The 18,693-nt window shown below is 45.8% G+C and overlaps 1 protein-coding gene across 11 annotated transcripts in view; it reads left to right on the top strand.

Annotated features, from left to right (window-relative positions):
• Positions 1–4,678: 4,678 nt before the first annotated feature.
• The window catches only part of TACC2 (transforming acidic coiled-coil containing protein 2), a 126,186-nt gene continuing 112,171 nt past the window's right edge, over positions 4,679–18,693 (top strand). For 3 of the 11 annotated variants that reach the window (XM_054070791.1, XM_054070792.1, XM_054070785.1), the window contains exons 1-3: positions 4,696–4,820; positions 7,794–7,871; positions 18,351–18,520. In XM_054070791.1, the coding sequence (XP_053926766.1) occupies positions 7,839–7,871; positions 18,351–18,520 (203 nt within the window). In that variant the 5' untranslated portion in view covers positions 4,696–4,820; positions 7,794–7,838. Of the gene's footprint in view, positions 4,821–7,793; positions 7,872–18,350; positions 18,521–18,693 lie in introns of all 11 variants that reach the window. The other 8 variants (XM_054070795.1, XM_054070796.1, XM_054070786.1 and 5 more) reach the window with 8 other exon arrangements.

The following is an 18,693-nucleotide window of genomic DNA, read 5'->3' as shown; positions in this document are numbered from 1 at the left end:
AAACGTCAGCACCTCAGATTCGGAGTAGGGAATGTTGTCTGGGCAGCAGTCGTTGTCACCAGACCATCAAAAACCTTCAGGAACTGACTCCAACTGACTTCTCAGTCTCAGTTTTGCATGTCGGCTTAGCTGAATCGAAGGAGTTGAGGAGGAAAACAGCTTTAGAATTTACATTCATATTCATCTTAAATATTCATCCATTACATTATTTTTAATGGGAATTAATGGTAATGACTGTAAGGAAGCATTCTTGTTATTATGCAATTATTATCATTTGAAAGAAAGGCACGTAAAAACTATGTAAGTGCTACTGGTTTTCTTTCCTTTTTTCCTTCTGATGTCTTTAACGATAAGTCTGTGACGTTACTGCACACAAACATGTTCCTGGCTGTCTCTCACCAATAAGCCTAGGGAAGAATTTCGGTCCTGATTAGCCTTGAAATGCAGTAGGGTCTCTTTGTACAGAGCTAAATCAGTGTAACACCCTTGAGAAAAGTCCCTAATCCAGTACAGATTCCATGTAAAATCTAACCTATTCTCTTAGAGCAGCAATGCTAAATCAAGCCAGGAATCATGTTCATTCGGTACTGATCCTGAGGGCTGAGCCTGAGTCCTGCTTAGTCCAGGATTACACATTCATGGCAACCACTCAGCCCCTCTGTGCTGGAATTGCTGCTTCTGTAAATGTCAGCAGTCTTCTTCTGCTGTGTGAACCAGGGCAGAACTTGTATGAGCAATCCTACCAGAATGATAGACTCATAGAACGCATTTATATACCCACACGAGGCACTAAATGCAGGTGTATGTGCACGTGACCGTCTGCCTGTGTTGGGCCAGCGTCAAAAATCCATCAGCATCCTCCTGTCAGCCCAAGGAAAGTCCCTGAGCGCTGGAGAACGAGTCCTCCTCTGCTGGGAGCTCTGTGTGGGCGCTCAGGGTGTGTTAGGGTGTGAAGCCCACCCGCCAGCCCTGGTGTGTCAGCACACCTCAGCCGCCAAGGCGGGACGTGAGATCTGCTGCCGTCCACAAGCAGGGAGAACAGTGGCTGCAGCTGGCTCGGGGTCCACAGCTGCACGAGAACAAGAAGGAGGGCATCTTGCCTTCTGAGCAGCTTTACACCCTGTCTGTCCTCTTCCCTCAGAAAACCAGACCTTAAGGCAGCTCTTCACTCTCCCTTTTATTTCCACTGAGGATCTTGGCCAAAGGGAGGAGAAAAAAAGGACAGAAGAAACAGCTAAACACTACAGAGGGGACAGCGAGGAAAACAGTTTCAAGGAGAAAGGACCTGAAAAGAGGCAAGAAATAATTCCTCTTGTGATGGATTCTTCCCACGCTTTACGCGCCCCGGTTCCGCAGCCCTGCCATGCAGTCAGCTCACCGTAGGCAGTCCCTGGTGTTCTCTGGGGAAGGGCAGCAAAACACCATCTCACAGCTCTCACAAAAGCCCAGCTCAGCTTTTTGTTGCCAAGCAACATCATGATTTCACAGCAGATCCAGCTGCTGGTGTTGCCGAGCAACATCTTTCCCATCAAGTTGTGCACTTTTAAATCATTCCATATTTACTAATCCTCGTTACAGGATTATGTTTTCCCTCCCAGATCCCGAGAGTTGCTCTTTTAAACTTGGACAAAAACATGGGCTGAAGGGCTATCGCAGGGCACTCTCGCAGATCTCCACAATACTGTTCTGATATGCAGAGACTAAGAATGGGTTTGCATTACTTACATCAAGATGGGACAGGAGCGAAATTCTCAACAGCCCCTTTTCTTCTCTTACCTACAAGAAGCGTTGGTGCGTAACGGTGTGGTCAGTGCAGCAGCAGAGCTTTGCCATGCTTTATGTATAGTATCCATCACGTGAAACTAAGGAACACAAACACACGTTGTCTTATTTTGGCAGTATTTATACCATAAAGTAAACCAACAAACTAAATAGTCTTAAATAAATACCTAAGGTAGCATGTATTCAATATACAAGAAGCTCACACCTCTGAGCAGTGTGTGGTCGGGAAGCAGACTAAACACTCTGTAGAGTGGGATTAAGTTTGAACACTCATGACAAATCACTTGGATCTTACTGAAATGCCTCACTCGTTAACTGCTGCATAGCTTACCTTTAAGTCTGAGCTGTGTTCTCCCCTTGTCTGACTCTGCCGGTCCTCCCGGGTTTGATCCTCTTTTGATCAAGAAAAGGCATTCTCCCTGGATGAGCATGGATGAGGAACCACCCGGGAATTCTAGCAAGTAGAGTAAAGCAGCCTGATGTGAGTGCGTCTTTACCCGCCAGTTCTGTCATAGAATCAAAGAGGATAAATCGAGACATCAGAGGATGAGGGATGCTCTCATGGTTAGTGGTTTACAGAGACTGATGTGACTTCATACTGGAGCAGAGCAGAAGAGCAGCCCCTACAGAGGTGCGAACAGCTTGCAGTGGGCAGGTGTTGTTTGGGAAAGGACCTGAGTGGGTCCTAATTTGGACATGACAGCGAGTCAGAAAACTGACCCAGAGCTGTCACATCAGTGTTGTCAGACAGAGTTGTTCTGGGTCCGGAGGTCAGGGAGTGTGGCTGCCATCTGTCCTCACGGATGTTGCTTCCCTCCCTTCCCATGACTCACGGTTCCGGCAGCGGTGAAGCTGTCTGTGTGGCACTGCAAACCTCACACAACGTTGGCCAAAGAGAGGGACTCTTCTTTTCACGTGTTGATAAAAATACAGAGCCAGAAATCCCCATCAGCCACCAGCAGGTCACTGTCCCCCGAGCCTGTGCAGGCAATCACTTTGCAATGCAGCTCCTTCCCTGTCACTCGGAGCATTTTCTGGCCTTAGCTCTACAGATGGAATCGCACCAAATATGAGTGCAGTTGCTGTTTATGAGGAAATAATGTGAAGAAGTGAGGATATTTTATCAGGCTTGTGTTTTCCTGAGCTCCCACGGGATCCCTGCTCTTAAATTCATGGCAGAGAGCCTAAGAAAAAACAGCGCGTAATTTTGTGTCTATAAGCAGCGAATTTTACAATGGCCTCAATATTGTTTTGTAAGGAAGAGCAAACTAACACTTTGATCTGAAGGACTTCAGATTTTCTGGGTTCTGAAGCAGGCTGGGGAGACCAGAGACAAAGGGATTTGACAGCCACATTCACATCTTTCAGTTTTTGAGCTTCGCTATTGATCTTTCCCTTTTCCATCTGAACTCTATGAGGTGTAGCACAGATTTATTTGACCTATTTTATGACCCACACACCACCAAACCCACTCATAGGTGCTTTATAATGTGGAAAAGCTGAGGGAATAGAAGTAATTTATTCCTGATCTGTGGAGCGCTGCTTTGATCAGTAACAGTGGCATAAGATGGTGTGAGAATGCTGGAGGCTCGGGCTGCTGGACCACCAACCTCATGAGTAAAGAAAGGTTCCGGTGGCAGGGATGCTCACAGACCCTCACCTCACCACTGTTCAGACCGGGGCTCCAAATGCTTCATGATTTCAACCCAGATGTTTGTAGACCAAGACTCTGTGGAACAGAGAACAGGCACAAGAGCTTCCCTGGGAAAACCTGCCTCTTATTCATGCCAGATATGTATTTTCCATGCTGGAGTCAGAAACACTGCCTAGCAGCTCTACATGGACCATAGGCAATTCCTTTGCTGTGTGGCACCACCGAGCACCACTGGTGCTTACAGAAACTTGTTAACCCCTTGGAGTGGCCACTGCTGATAAATACCTGTCTTTTGTTATCAGCAGTCCACCCCTTTGTGGAGCATTGCCAGACCAGACAATGAGCATTAATAATAACAATCTGCTCGCCCATAAACCAGTACTTCTTGCAACAGCACATTTCAAAAGGTTTTTGTCACGTCTCCACCCTTCAGGATGATTAAATGGCAAATGATTGCAGCATAGGCTGAACGGGAACATCGACATTTGCTACCGTGTATTTCTGAGGGCTTTTAGGACTAATACAGAAAATGAAAGATAAATGCATAAAAAAACTCGAAACGCAAATGCTGGAGAGACACCCCCCCAGCTTCCACTTTCCATTGAAAACAAGTGCATAACTTCACTGTGTTGTGGACACATCAGCCTTCCCGTGCTGAGGGGCCCCAGGAGAGCTGGGCAGGGGCTCTGGATCAGGGAGGGCAGGGGCAGGATGAGAGGAAACAGTTTTCAGCTGAAAGAGGGGAGATTGAGATGGGATATTAGGAAGAAATGTTCTGCTGTGAGGGGGGGGGGGGCCCTGGCCCAGGTTGTCCAGGGAAGTCTTGGCTGCTCCATCCCTGGAGGGGTTCCAGGCCAGGTTGGATGGGGCTTGGAGCCCCTGATCCGGTGGGAAGTGTCCCATGGCAGGGGGTCAAACTGGATGGGCTCTGAGGTCCCTTCCAACCCAAACCATTCCATGATTCTAGGATTCTACTCTTTCCTTGGACTTTGTTGTAGGGCAAGAAGCATAACTTACACCATGAGCCAAGAAACACTAAAAGTGAAATATGTTTTAACCAAAATCCATCTTCCCTAGGGTTGCTTTTGTGAAAGGCGTTAGTACTCAATTTATGGCATGCAGCGCCCAGCAGCGTCCCAGGAGCAGGGGAGGCCCTGGTGGAGGAAGCACAACTTGTTTTCTTTTCGCCCGGGGTGTAGGCGAGCGGGTTGCTCAGCAGGTTATAGAGGTGGGTCCCTGACAGAGAGCCTACGCTTCGTGTCAGGCTGAGGAGAGGCAGGAGGAGAATAAAGTGAACACTTGGGAGGTGAAGATGGGAGGAATGGCTTGAAGACTTGCTCTGAAAGTATCGGTGAACCCAAAGCTGCTGGATTAATCCCACAATGTAAGTGTAAAGTTAAACATTCGCTGACTCGCTCACTTGCAGGAAAGCCATTGTTTTACTGTACGTGTACAAAGGTCTCTCTGGGCTGATCAGAGCAGTTTGGTACCGGGGAGCGGTGTCTGAGATATGTAGTCCTAAAATAATTGTAATAATGACATGCAAATTGTAAGAGATAGTATAGAAAGATGAGAACGATTATCTTTTGTTTAACCTGTGTTTATTTAATGAATGACTTTTCAGCATGTTTTTAATGTGTATTTGAAATTCTATACGTATGATAAAGCGCTTGTGGTTTGCAACTTAAGTGGTGCTTATGCATGGAGAAAACGAGCTAGAAATCATGTATGTAAAAAGGATTACAATGGCGTTGTAATGGGGAAATTGTCTCAGTTACTCTGAAGTGTAATTCATTCATTGTTGTTATCACTCGTCTCATTACTGCAGAGCCTATAAGGACTTTATTCCCTATTTATTACATTTATCATTGCTATTAAGCAGGTGGTAAAGTGGAAATCGTGTGATAATTGTGAAATTCAGACTCTAGGGACAGACAAGAGTAGTCAGACCGTGTGATAGGATACCTTAGTGGAGATTTGTGAGAGATAGCACTTGTGCAGCACTTTTCTAATTTTCTACTTTGATTCCTGTACATTTTAATAAAAACCTCTAAATAATGTACTTTATCTTTCAACTGACTCTTACAAACGTGGCCTCAATAGGCAGTTGCTGTTCTTCGCTGTCGGTATTGCTGAGCTGGCACAAGAGCAGTGGCAGTGGGTGAATTTACCCTAAAATAAAGAGAGCAGCGTTGTGCCATACGCTGGCTGATCTGTTTAAGAACTTGATAAGCAGAATTCACGTTTTCCACAACTGATCGACGAGACCCCCACCCTGATTAACCAAACAACTCATTCCCAGCTGATGTTATTGTTGGGAGCGCTTGTATGGGACAGTTCTGAGGGCTTTAAATATCCTGGTGTTTTCACGTGTTGTCTGTGGGAACAGAAAAAGATCTGGGAAGAGAGAAGCTCGCACAGACATGTTGGTATATTCACTCCTAGGGAGCTGTGGGGGAAGCAGTGCTGTAGCAAAGCTGTTATTTCTCTCCTGTGCGCTGAAACCTTAATTAGCTTCTCTAACAGTGAGAATATTTTGTTATTTCAATATGTACTTAATATGTACTTAATATGTACTGTTGTCCTGGCACATTCCACTGAGCGGAGCCTGGAAAGATGTGTGTGCGCTGCTCCCTGAGAAAGCGCTTCAGACTTGGGGAGCGGTGATCTTGAAAATATTGCTAGTACTTTTTAATTTAGTTGTGTACTATTGTGAAACAGCAGAGGATTTGGAAGTAATCTCAGCAGATAAAACCTCGCTTTGCTGTTTAATCACTAAAAGCACAGCCCTGGCCCTGGTGGTTTCACCAGGAGCGAGTTCCAGCACCGACAGATCCCCTGGAGACACTCAAGTTCAAACAAAGCATGGCTTAAAAGCACAACACTGAGCTTCTCATTCTCTCCAAGCCTCCTGTGAAGAAAAATAATCTCCCAGGTTTAAAGAAGTGTACTGTAGTAACAAGCAATAACATTCCTTACAAGTTTATATGGTTTCCTCGGCTGACAAAGTGCAACCTTGCTTTTACAGCCTGGGTTTAACAGAGTCTTTTCTTGCCATACACCACTGGCTCATCTCATCTCCTTTGGAAAAAAACTATTGAAGAAAGTGTGCAATTTTCACCTGTCTGGTAATACAAGAAATAGAGTGAATTCTCCAGTGCCCGGAGGGGCTACAGGAAATCTGGGGAGGGACTGTTTGCAAAGGCCTGTGGGGATAGGACGAGGGGCAATGGGGATAAACTGGAGAGGGGCAGGTTTAGACTGGACTTAAGGAGGAATTTCTTCACTCTGAGGGTGGGGAGGCCCTGGAACAGCTGCCCAGGGAAGCTGTGGCTGCCCCATCCCTGGCGGGGTTCAAGGCCAGGTTGGATGGGCCTTGGGCAGCCTGATCCAGTGGGAGGTGTCCCTGCCCATGGCAGGGCGGGTGGAACAAGATGATCTTTAAGGTCTTTTCCAACCCAAACTATTCTATGATTCTAATTTAAATTCCTGGGTTCCAAAATCATAGAATTATAGAATCATTAAGGTTGGAAAAGACCACTAAGGTCATCCAGTCTAAAGGAAATGTCTAAACCAAGAAGCAAACATCTATAAGTGAATCTCTGTTGTGTATATTTACTATTGAGTATCCTTTTCAAAACAACACAAACATTAATTATGCCTGGGGAGGCGCCAAATCCAGAGCTCCTGGTTACAGGTCCAAATGCTCTGAGTATGCTTTTGAAATTCAGTAATTAGAGTTGAACTACTATAAAACCAACAGTAATTAAGGCTGGCAGATCCTGGTAAGTGTCAAAAGAAATCAGCAGGTCGACGGAAGGGATTCTGCTCCTCTGTTCCTCTCTTGTGAGACCCTACCTGGAGTCCTGTGAGCAGTTCTGGAATCCTCAATATAAAAAGTGCTCAAACAAAAAATTGTTTCCATTACAGCAATGGTCAGGTTTAGCTTTACGGTTGGGACTGTGGGCGTGCAGCTCAGCCCGGGGGCTCCCAGGCACGCGAGTGGTTTGAATACGGGTGAAACAAGGTTTTTCCTGTGGGCTGTCTGTCCAAGCACCTTTGGCAAGGAAGATGCCTTTCTGCTCAAATAGCATAGGATAATCAAGAAAGAGAGTAACAAAGCGGGGTTCCAGGGAGTGTCTTCCGGCGTTAGACTGAGCCAGCGTAAGGAAGCCAGCAGGGACACAGTGGAATAAAAGCACTGGAATAAGAAGTTTTATGACTTGAAACTCTTGTCAGACTGAGTGTCAGGAAAGGCAGCTGGTAGGGTGACCGAGAAGGCACTCCTCCAACGTATTGAGGGGCGTTTGTTGTTGGTATTTTTACAGAGGACTTAGAGCTTTTTCTTTTCTTCCAGTGATCCTTTTTTAATCGCTGTGTGCTACTGGACACCAGCATCACAATGGGCAATGAGAACAGCAGTGCAGAAAACCAGGTGAGTGTGATGGTGCGGCTGCGTTTCCCCAAGCAAACCTTACAGAAATTGGTTTCACAGGCAGTTTACCCCACACTGATCTTCTCCTCCCAGTTACACCCATATTTAAATGTCATTAATGGTGATGGAAGACATGGAGAAGTAGAAATAAAACCTTAAATGCTACTTATTCTGCCGAACAGCTATCGAGAAAGTAGTGTGTGATGAAGAGTCAAAATTCATATGGTCACTGAAATGTTTAAATATGTTCAGTTTTAGTCAGACGTTCCCAGTGCAAACAAAGTCATCCCTCTCCCCCCGAGCCAAGGAGCCCAGCAGGTAGTGGGTGATGAAGCTGGTTCGCATGGTTTGCATTTCAAAGCGTGAGCATCAGGCTTGGCTGCGCTTTTGCTTTTGCATCTGCTGCTGGGGCTTATGTTTTTGACGCTGCCTGCAAACTTGCAAGGCAGCTCCATGTAAGTTTTCAGCAAGTTGTAAAAAATAATCTGGTTTCTTTTAACTGTTTTCTTTGGTGGCGATCTCTGCGTTAGAGAAGCTGCCTGTGTCTGACCCTCTTTGCATGCTGCCTTTCCCCCCAGCTCTGACACTGATGTTGTTCTCATAACTCAGTACCAGTTGACATAAGTTGTTGTTTTTGTGGTTGTGTTTATCAGAGAGCACCACAGCCCAGTTCCAGCGCTCGGCTGAGTCATCTGGGAGCTCTACACGTGGTTTGTGTTAAAGATGGGAGAGCCTGTGCTAACTTTAGAACTCATTTAATAAGAGGGAAGGGCCGTAGGGATGATCCAAGGGCTGGAGCACCTCCCATACAAGGACAGAGAGAGTTGGGGTTGTTCAGCCTGGAGTAGAGAAGGCTGTGGAGAGACCTTGTAGCAGCTTCCAGTGCTGAAAGGGGCTCCAGGAAAGCTGGGAGGGGCTCTTGGTCAGGGAGGGCAGGGAGAGGACGAGGGGGAATGGTTTTCAGCTAAAAGAGGGGAGATTGAGATGAGCTTCTCTTAGGAAGAAATGTTTTCCTGTGAGGGTGGAGAGGCCCTGTCCCAGGTTGCCCAGAGCAGTGGTGGCTGCCCCATCCCTGGAGGGGTTCCAGGCCAGGTTGGATGGGGCTTGGAGAAGGTGCCTGGTGGAAGATGTGCCTGCCCATGGCAATGGTGTTGGAACTGGATGGGCTTTAAGGTCTCTTTCAACCCAAACCATTCTATGATTGTTTCACTATAATACCACACAAAGTCCGAGCTGCTAAGAGACCTGCTGCTAGATTCATACCCTGCCCTATTGGAATGGCAAAGGGAATGACTCTTCTGAACAAGAGTCTCAGTGGCACAGTTTGTTGGGCTGAGACTGAATTAAATATAACCTATTTTTAAGATGCATTCCCCTTGAAGAGGAAAACTCCATATGAAGAGAAACATGTTTAAATTGAAAAAGAAACAGTTTAGAAGAACTGGTATTTTGACACAGTTTGGCCCTTCTAGACCCAACCTTTAGGAGGGAAAATACAAGGAAAATAAAGGAGGGAAGTTCAGTTTCTGGGACCCCAGCAGATCTCAGTCATTGTGCATCTTTCTTAGAATCATAGAATCATAGTATCACTGAAATTGGAAAAGATCTCCAAGCTCATCCAGTCCTGCTGTCAGCCCATCCCCACTGTGCCCACTAAACCATCTCCTGAAATGCTACATCCACCCCTCCAGGGATGGAGACTCCACCACTGCCCTGGGCAGCCTCTGCCAGGGCTTCACCACTCTGTCAGTGAAGGAAGTTTTCCTAACATCCAATCTTAACCTCCCCTGGTGCAACTTTAGGCCATTGCCTCTAAACCTGTCACTTGTTACTGAGGAGAAGACACCGGCGCTCACCTTGCTACAACCATCTTCATCTATCCAAATGCACTGGGTAGTACAATGGTAGGAATGGCAAAGTCTGTCCTTAGGCTTTTCCCATACTTTTCTAGACAGCCAAATGTTCAAAAGTCATCAACATGGCTGAAATAAAGAGAAAAGGCTCATTGTTTCATGAAGACTGATATGTCTGTGTGCTTCCTCAGCCCTTGATAATCTTGATAAGCCTGGGTTCAGAGACCAGCTAGTAAAGCCTCACTTATAAACAAACCCAAGCTCATCAGGACCACCAGAACTAGCACAGAATCATAGAATCATTAAGGTTGGAAAAGACCTCTAAGATCATCCAGTCCAACCATCAGCCCAACCCCATTGTGCTCTCTGCTCTCTAAGAAGTTTGGCAGTGTGAGGCACGTGGTCGGTGCTGCTCCATGGGGGCTTTGCACTTAACTCTGTGACCAGAGCCCAAAAGGACTGGGTGTCACAGGATCAGTATTGACTTCCATGATGTTTTTGTCTTAAGGTCCACAATCTGCTAGAATTATGCCACTTACGAGGTCATCTTTTCTTTAGGAAGTCAAAACCAGAAGGAGTTCTCTATGTTAGGAAATGTGCAAAGCATATTCTCAAGCTGGAAGATGCTGGATTTTCTCATAGTTAATGATTTTAGCTCAGTTTTTTAATTCTTGCCAGTCTCTGGAGTTCTGAAGAGGAGAGCTGTCGTCTCTCATAGCTTTTCCCATGATTACAGAAAAGTCAAAGCTACCAAGTAATTGTAAAGCTCTTTGAAGGTGAAAACTGCTGCTGCATTGAACTCCTAGCAGCATGTATTTTGCTCCACAGTTGAAGAAGGAATTTCAAAGTCGGTTACAACATAAGTTATTTCTATATATTTTGCTTTATCCTTTCTTCTTCTTTGTTTGCTGAATAAGTAAACAGCCAAACAAAGCTGGTTGCTCCACATCTCTGTTATTGTCCATTTCTCTTTAAACATAAATCTAAAGTGTGGTCATCCTTTTTGTTCTGGTTTGTTTTCTGCTGCAAAATGTGTAAGATGGTAGGCAATACATGTGTGACTTCTAAAGGGTCCATTTGTTTGTCCGAGGCATTGCGCTGTGTTCTTGCCAGGATTCTGCCATTTAATTCTTATGAACAAATCAGACTGCACGTTCTGCAGCTAATATTCTGCATTACTACTTTTCCCACATTCCAGCTATACCCATGGAGATGATGGATGTAGTTAATTGGCATGGTTCTTCTTTCAGAGGTCCCAGGATTGCGGGCATCGGCAGAGCACGCTGGGCACATCAGCAGCTTCCCAGCCTTCAGCCCCTATTCCCTCAGATGCTAACGGGGCAAATACCTCCAAGCTCTGGTGCTCACACAGTGTGTTTACATACTTTCTGGATACTGCAATAACCTCTGTATACATTCCACTGCTTATATTCAACTGGGAACAAAACCACATTCCCATTTTGCCTATGGCATTTTAACGAGGCACGCTGTTACCCTACACGGGCTTTTCTCTGAGTTTGTCATATCCACCATGATCTACCACTTCTACTCTCTGAATTATTGTTTTCTTCCACTTCATTTTCCCTTCCAACTCACCCACCATACCTCAGGGTTGCACAGGACAGCAGAACCCTTCCACACCCACTCAGTCACCACGTGCCCACAACACGGTGCCAATGGCAGTGGGTTTCCAGCCAGCGCGTCCACTGCTCATGCTTCTCTCGTTCGAGCACTACTCGAACTGTAAACTGGAGAAGGTCAGATTTAGACCAGACACGAGAAGGAATTTCTTCACGATGAGGGTGGGGAGGCCCTGGCCCAGGGTGCCCAGAGCAGTGGTGGCTGCCCCATCCCTGGAGGGGTTCCAGGCCAGGTTGGATGGGGCTTGGAGCCCCTGAGCCAGTGGGAGGTGTCCCTGCCCACTGCAGGGAGCGGGACTGGATGGGCTTTGAGGTCCTTTCCATCCCAAACCATCTATGATTCTATGATTCTAAGATTCTACTCCAGTCCCTGCGTTAATCAACACTTACTGCCAATACTAATTACTACTGGTCCAATATTCCACGGTGAATACTGCTGAGTATTTGTTTGAGTTTGCACAAAACCCCACATTGTCTGTTTTCAGATACACAGACATCTATGCAAATACAGCAAATTCTGGGACACTTCTCACTGTGATGAATAATTATTACACTTGTTCTCATCTTCCTCATGTATAAAGGAGAGGGGATGAAAGGAGAATAAAGATTCAGAATTGTGACGGGGTTCTTAATTTGAAAGCATAGTGAAAAGGAGGTTGGAAAACTATTCCTTCTCTCCTGAATTAATGGTTAAATCTCCTTTCACGTCTGTAAAGCCACCGGCATTCCTGATGGGAAACGTATTTCTATGGGTACAGATGAAAAGGAAAAATATTTATAAAGAACCACTAGGATTATTTACTATGATTCTTCATTTAGAAGTAGCATGAAAATTTTCAAAGTCACATTTTTCTAAAAACAGAATTGCACACAGTTGGGAAATCATATTTTTAGCTTTTCTGAATAGTCTGGGGTTTTCCTATCTCATGGGCATTGGTTTCTGGTCAGCGTCAGGGTATCGGTTCACTCCTGAGCTGTTATGTTAGCTTGATTATTTTAAGAATCACAGCGAGCCATTTTCTGGCATCTCAGTTCCATGGATTTCATGCTGAAGCACAATAAAAAGACCAAGGAACAGTGTAGTGAAGAAGGCTGTGGATGACCAGCTGTTCACTCCATTTCTCTGCAGCAGAATTCCTGCCAAGCACTGCAGGGAAACCTTTCCGAGAGCTCCGTGTCCCTGGTGCTGCTCTGCCCGGCCACGCATGTGGGAGGCGTTTGGCTGACGATGTGGGCGAGGTGCTTGGTTGAGAAGGCTGTGAGGTTGAGGACATGTGTGCCCCATTGTCCCTAACGAGGCCCATGCATCCCTGCTCCCGCTGTGGGCAGCTTGGCTGTCGATGCTGAAGCGGGAGCTTGGGTGCCACGGGGCTGAGCTTTGCTCCGTGTCCTGCTGTTCACCTGTGGCACCGCTGCCCGCTCCTGTCCCCGTGGAGGACGTGGTGGCTGGGGGTGAACAAACACCGTGTCTGCAGGCAGATGTTGAAAGAGACCCAACTTGTGATGGAAGGCATGGAGGAAAATAGAAGGTAAGTTCTGGTCCATTGACTGGGACTCGTAAAGGCTTGTTTCAGCCTCCCCCCGGCATCCAGAGGGAGTCAGTGGGAATGGAAACTCAGCGTAGCTCCTCAAACATTGCTCGTAGCTCATCAGAGCTCTGGCACGTTCCAGCGCTGCTATAAAAGGAGGGGTGTTCGATGGGGAAATGTTGCAGAGGGCAGGTGGACATGGAAGGAGGATGGGGAATCCAAGGCAGCCCCCTGACTTGGAGGGGTTTGAGTGTGAATGCCAGATTTTAACAGTGGGCTTTAACACCAGCCCCGTCCTGCGCATTGCAAGCAGGAGCCTCAGGTGTCTCGTGGAGAAACATTGGGCTGCTTCCATCGCTGGAACAGAGCTGGGGCCGTGCCTGATGCTGTTGCTCTGGCTTTTAGCCGGGAGGAGAGTCAGTGTTTGGGAGCCGGGCTTCCAGCAGGCTCCCATGCAGCACTGAAGGAATTTCTGCCCGCTATGATAACTGCGATCAGAGCAGCAGCACACAGGATCCTTCTGGCTTCAGCCTTAGTGGAGTTCCCTTTCTTTTTAACTTTTAAGCTCCTGTTCAAAGTCATCAGGAAAATGAAGCCATCCTGGAGATCTACTTTGTGTTCTTGCAGACTCCAATTGATTGTGGAAAACTTTAATGCAAATTACATTACATAAATTTAGGAGAATTGGTTTTATTCATTTAAATAGTGTGCTGGCTTGAGGGGAAAGAAAGCACAGGCTGTTTAGTTTTCTGTCTGTTGTTTGTATACATGCTGTGACAAACTCGATTTGTTTGGTGTTGAGGCTTTTAATTATCCTAGGCTTAAAAGGGAAACAGCTGAGAACCTCTGTATTGTGATTTTTAATATAATTATTTCTTTAAGTCTTTCAATTAAGTAACTTTTTATAATCTCAGAATCCTGTTCCAAAAGGAGCATGTTGCATTTGAAATGAATCTAGAGCACATTTAGCTGCAAGCTGCTGTAGTAAATCACTCCAGAGCCTGTATGTGTTGAAACCTCAGAAGTCATTTTATTGAACAGCTTTCTGATGGTACTTTTGAACAAAACATGGTCTTTCTAATTGTTTTAATTAACAGATGTTAATTAAAAACAAAAGGCATGCTCTGCAAAGCTGGTTCAGGGCCTGATTTGTGAAATTAGCTTAAATTTGAAAAACTTGATGGAGAATATGAATTGTTCTGGCTGGCGTGGATTCACAGAGCGGGAGGTGGTTCTGGTTATTAAATGAATACATTAAATTATAGAATGGTTTAGGTTGGAAAGGACCCTAAAGCCCATCCAGTTCCACCCCTCTGCCATGGGCAGGGACACCTCCCACTGGATCAGGAGCTCCAAGCCCCATCCAACCTGGCCTGGAACTCCTCCAAGGATGGGGCAGCCACAGCTTCCCTGTTCCAGGGCCTCCCCACTCTCATAGTGAAGAAATTCCTCCTTATGTCCAGTCTAAATCTGCCCCTCTCCAGTTTATACCCATTGCCCCTCATCCTATCACCACAAGCCTTTGTAAAAGGTCCTTTCCCAGCTTTCTTGTAGCCCCTTCAGGTACTGAATGTAGAAAACCGATATATAAAGCTTTTCTATATCCTGGAATATTAGTAGTTCCTTCTACATTTACATATCTACATTAAAGATTTATTTTGGATCGTCGCTACAATCCTCCTTGGAGCTTCTTTGGCCAATACGCTTTCCTGGCCAGGTGTGCTCTTGTCTTGCAAGGTCTTTGGGCAGCTTTGCTTTGTGGTCATTCAACCATTCAACACTCTGGAAAGACCTAAGAATATCAACAGTTCCAAATCCTCTCTGCGCCACTAGGAGCTGTGTTGAAAAGGCTGTTTTACTGTGTGTTAAACGTAGTCATGTTTGGAGTTGGAAGAACAGGAGTCGGCTTTTTCTGTGTCTGATGGCGGTTGCTTGGGTATAGCTGGGAGAGGACCTGTAGCTGCTCAAACATTAGAGCCCTGAAAGCACAATCCTGTTTAAGAATGACAAAAGTAAAACAAAAAAAAACCACCAAAAACCTACGGGCAGTGTTAAAAGCAGTCTTCAAAATGATGCATGTAACTAACTGGCTTTGATGTGATTTTTTTTTTTTGCCTTCTTGATCTGCCCTTCAAGTGTGTTTGTGTTTAGATATTAAAACTTGGTGATAAAATACTTGGGCAATGGACTCTTCTCTGTCTTTAATATGGAAACATCCTAGTTTTGACGGGATAGGTTCAGGTAGGGCAGGCACATAAATGTCTGTGTTACATGGTCAACTTCTGAATTATAGAGATGAATGGTGAAAGTAAAATCCACCAGACTCCAACCAAAGCGTTTCTGGCCCCAAAGTGTTGTGTGAAGTGCCAGACTTGGGAAATCCGTGACAAATTAGCTTTACTCCATGGTTTCAAACTCTCTTGGATTAATTGTGCTGCTGGCTTGTAAGTACCTACCAGGTGTAACGACGGTGTTGATGTTGTTTGAGCTTTGGTAGCAGTGCACTGTTGGATTTATTTTATGACAGCTTTATGAGTAGCTTCTCTTTCTAGTGCTGTAACCGAGTCCATGTTGCTGAACAGCTTATAGGTTATTGTGGGGTTCGTGGCTCTGAAGCGCAATCCAAAGGATACTGGTGGTACTTAAGAGGTTTGTGTGCAGAAGGCAGTTTGATTGTGTGGCTCCAAAGTGGGGTGGCTGCAGGCCAGTAGAACAGGGGATTGTAACCTAAGGAGCGCTTTGAGTTAAGTGGCTGATCTTATGAAAGAGAGGTGAATTGGAAGAAATATGTGAGTACCAAGACTGCAGTGAAATGACTTGGTTCTTTGCTGTGCTCGTTTGTTCCAAGAAGACAAGCTGCTCTTCACCTTCTGAAGAGAGATGTGAGATGTTCCTCCTGCCTAGCACCCAAATCAGCTGAATAAAATTTGAGATGGTGGTGGTAGAAAAGAGTAAAAGCAAGGAGTTGGTTCTTGCTGCTCTTGCCAGCTGCTGGTGGCATTGGGACAAACTTTTAAATCGGTCTCATTTCTTGGGGTTGTTTGTGTGGTTCTCCCTGCCCTGCTGGGAAAGGAAAGGAGGTCATTTTTGTCTGCAAGTTCCTGGAAGTTATTCTTCATTTGGCTGCTACTGTGAGACATTAATTGGTGGCCGACCTCCCAGGCTGGCCCAACTGTGCCCCTCACAGTAAGATGTCATATGTTGTCTAAGTAAGAACAAGGCACCGTGGCTGCTTCATGGGGCTCATTGTGAGTCTGCCAACCTGCTGCTTCCCTGCTGGGTCAATACCAGCGCACGTTCTGGGGGATGGCTCTCTGAGCTTCCATCTGAGAAGCTGAAGGAGCTCTTCTTCTGCCAAGAAGTAAACCTCCCCACCTGGGCTTGCTGTTTCCTGAATGCTCTCAGGTGGGGTCGGCTCTGGGCTGTGGTGGCCTGTGAGTGGTTACTGGGCCATGGACTCGCTCCTGCATGATCACTTATGGCCCCACAAGTCACAGGTTTTGTTGGTCGGGGCTTTATCTTGATCATTAATTTAATAATGCCTTTTTATCATAGTTCTCTCTCTCCACTCACGTGTGTGTGCTGAAATAAATTCTCAGCACAAACTTTCTCATGCAAACAAAAGCAAGGCCGCCTGGAACCCAGCACCAACAGTCAAACGGAGGCCTGTATGCTAACTGAGCTCTATTTCTTTTTTTCTAGCTGGAAGAAACAAGTTTCCTTGTATAAATCCTGATGTTCTAGTATTTTTTTGCCACACACTGTGGGTTTGGGGCCAACATACATACTTGGATAAATATTCCAAATGCCAGATGTGAGCACATGCTGGGTAAGTGCTTAATAACCATGAAACCAAGAGCCCTTGGTCCATCTCAGCGGAAAGCGAGGGGATGAAGGAGACTTCAGCAAACAAAGCTGGAGTGAAGCTCCTCCAAGGAGAGGTAGAGGATGTAGGAGTTAATCAAATTTGTCTTAAGTCTAAAGGAAGTCCCTTTATATTCTCAGGATGCCCCAACCTTTTCAGTTGCTCATTACGAGGGCTTCTCTTGTCCACTGGGTGTCTCATTCCTGGCTCTGATCACAAGAAGCCTCAGTCTGTGTGAGAGCAAACCGTGTTCACACAGAGAAGAGTAGCTTTGTAAACAGTAGCTTTCTGCCATGTATTGACTAATTCTAGAACAAAACGAACCTCAAAATTGAAAGTAAAAAGCCCCAGAAGGTTAGTTGGGATTGTGTACTGTGCTTTTTGTCGAGGACAGTGCAGTTGTCGGTACTTATGGTTCTGTGTGTTTGCATTGTGTGCCTTAGGCTTTGTACACTTACAGTCACTGCTGGTTTAATTCTTAACTGTATGTTGAAGGTGATGTGATTGTGCAGCTTTCCTTCTCTTTCACTATTGCTTGATGTACCAGAGGATTTGAAATGGAACCTCTTCATTCAGACATTGTATTTGCTTTGTATTTAATTGTTTCTCTGGAGTTCTTACACTCTACTTGAGGAATATCCTTGGGTGCTCTTCAGAACAGCTCTTGCCACCTCCTCTTTGCCTTCTAAAGATACTTCTGCCAAAACAAATCCATCAGGATGGTGCCACTGCCTGTTGTCAGCAGTCCTGTGGAGGTGGTGTAGAAATCCAGGGGTGCCAATGCCAAAGGTCACAGCCCTGCCACTTGCCCAGGACTCTACTCCTGCCTGGAGCAGAACAACATCTTGTAGTAGAAACAAAATAAACCAAAGACTCCATACATATCTCAAAGTATGAAGATCCTGGGTAAACATTCCCCTTTGAGAAGAGGCAATGCAGCATTCCTGTATTTGTGGAGTAGCATTTCTGTAGCTGTTACTGCAGAAACTTCCATGTTTCCTGCAGGTGTTACGGCAGAAAGGCAGCATGGTGAAGATTCGGCTCCTCTGTTTCAGTTCAGAGGCAACCTGAGCTTTGTTGAAGTGGGAGGGAAAGAGTCTGGACTTGAATTCAGCTGCTGGGCCCCGGCTAATGTTGGCTTCTCTGGCTTGACTGACGTTGGCTTTATCTCTATCTTGACTCCAAAGATACCACTAATATTTTGGCATCCAAGTGTATAGCTTGTTTCTATCCTTTGTCATTTTCAACTTGGTAACAAGGAAGCCTTTGCCAGGCTTGGAGAAAGAGAAGATGATACCCTCCTTGGGTCAGTAAAGGCCCTGGCTGCTTTTGAACAATTGTTGCATTCTTCTCTCCCTGTTCTTTTCCTAGTGTATTTTTTTGGCTCAGACACTTCCTTCTGTTTTTCTCTTGTTATGAAAAAAGTGCCTTGGCTTTGGAACCTGCAAGTTCCATCAGCACAGTGAAACCGACCACAGAGTTGTCTCTCAGTGGGCAGAACAAAACTTCCCTAAGCTTATGTGTTCTACAAAATTTCCTGCACTCCAAAGTAGCAGCAGCTATTTAAATTGGGTTTTTTTAATTCCTTCTAGAGTGCTCCACAAGATTCAGAGCTGAGCCAACCTCCAGGTAGTGGGCACAGTCTGAAGAGCCCTCAGGAAAAGAGCACAGGAAGATCTGGAGGTCAGGACATCTCGGATCTTCTCCCTGCTGCTCTGTGTCTGGCTGAGAGCTCATCCCCATCGATTCCAGGACCTGCAAGGTAAGAAATGTTTCTTCCTGTGAACAGAACTAAAGCCCTGCTGCTGTTGATAGTTGGGTGCTGTTCATTAAGTTTTTTGTTCTGGTGTAATTGATTTTCAACCTCTATCATCGTGATGGATGATAACGGTGTGGTCTTCAAAGCAACCTGAGAAAGCAAGGCTACTCGCTGTC

Source organism: Cuculus canorus, chromosome 7 (genome assembly GCF_017976375.1).
Source record: "Cuculus canorus isolate bCucCan1 chromosome 7, bCucCan1.pri, whole genome shotgun sequence".
Classification (NCBI taxonomy): domain Eukaryota; kingdom Metazoa; phylum Chordata; class Aves; order Cuculiformes; family Cuculidae; genus Cuculus; species Cuculus canorus.
Note: the sequence above shows the minus strand (reverse complement) of the source record. Positions and strands in the feature narration are given on the sequence as shown.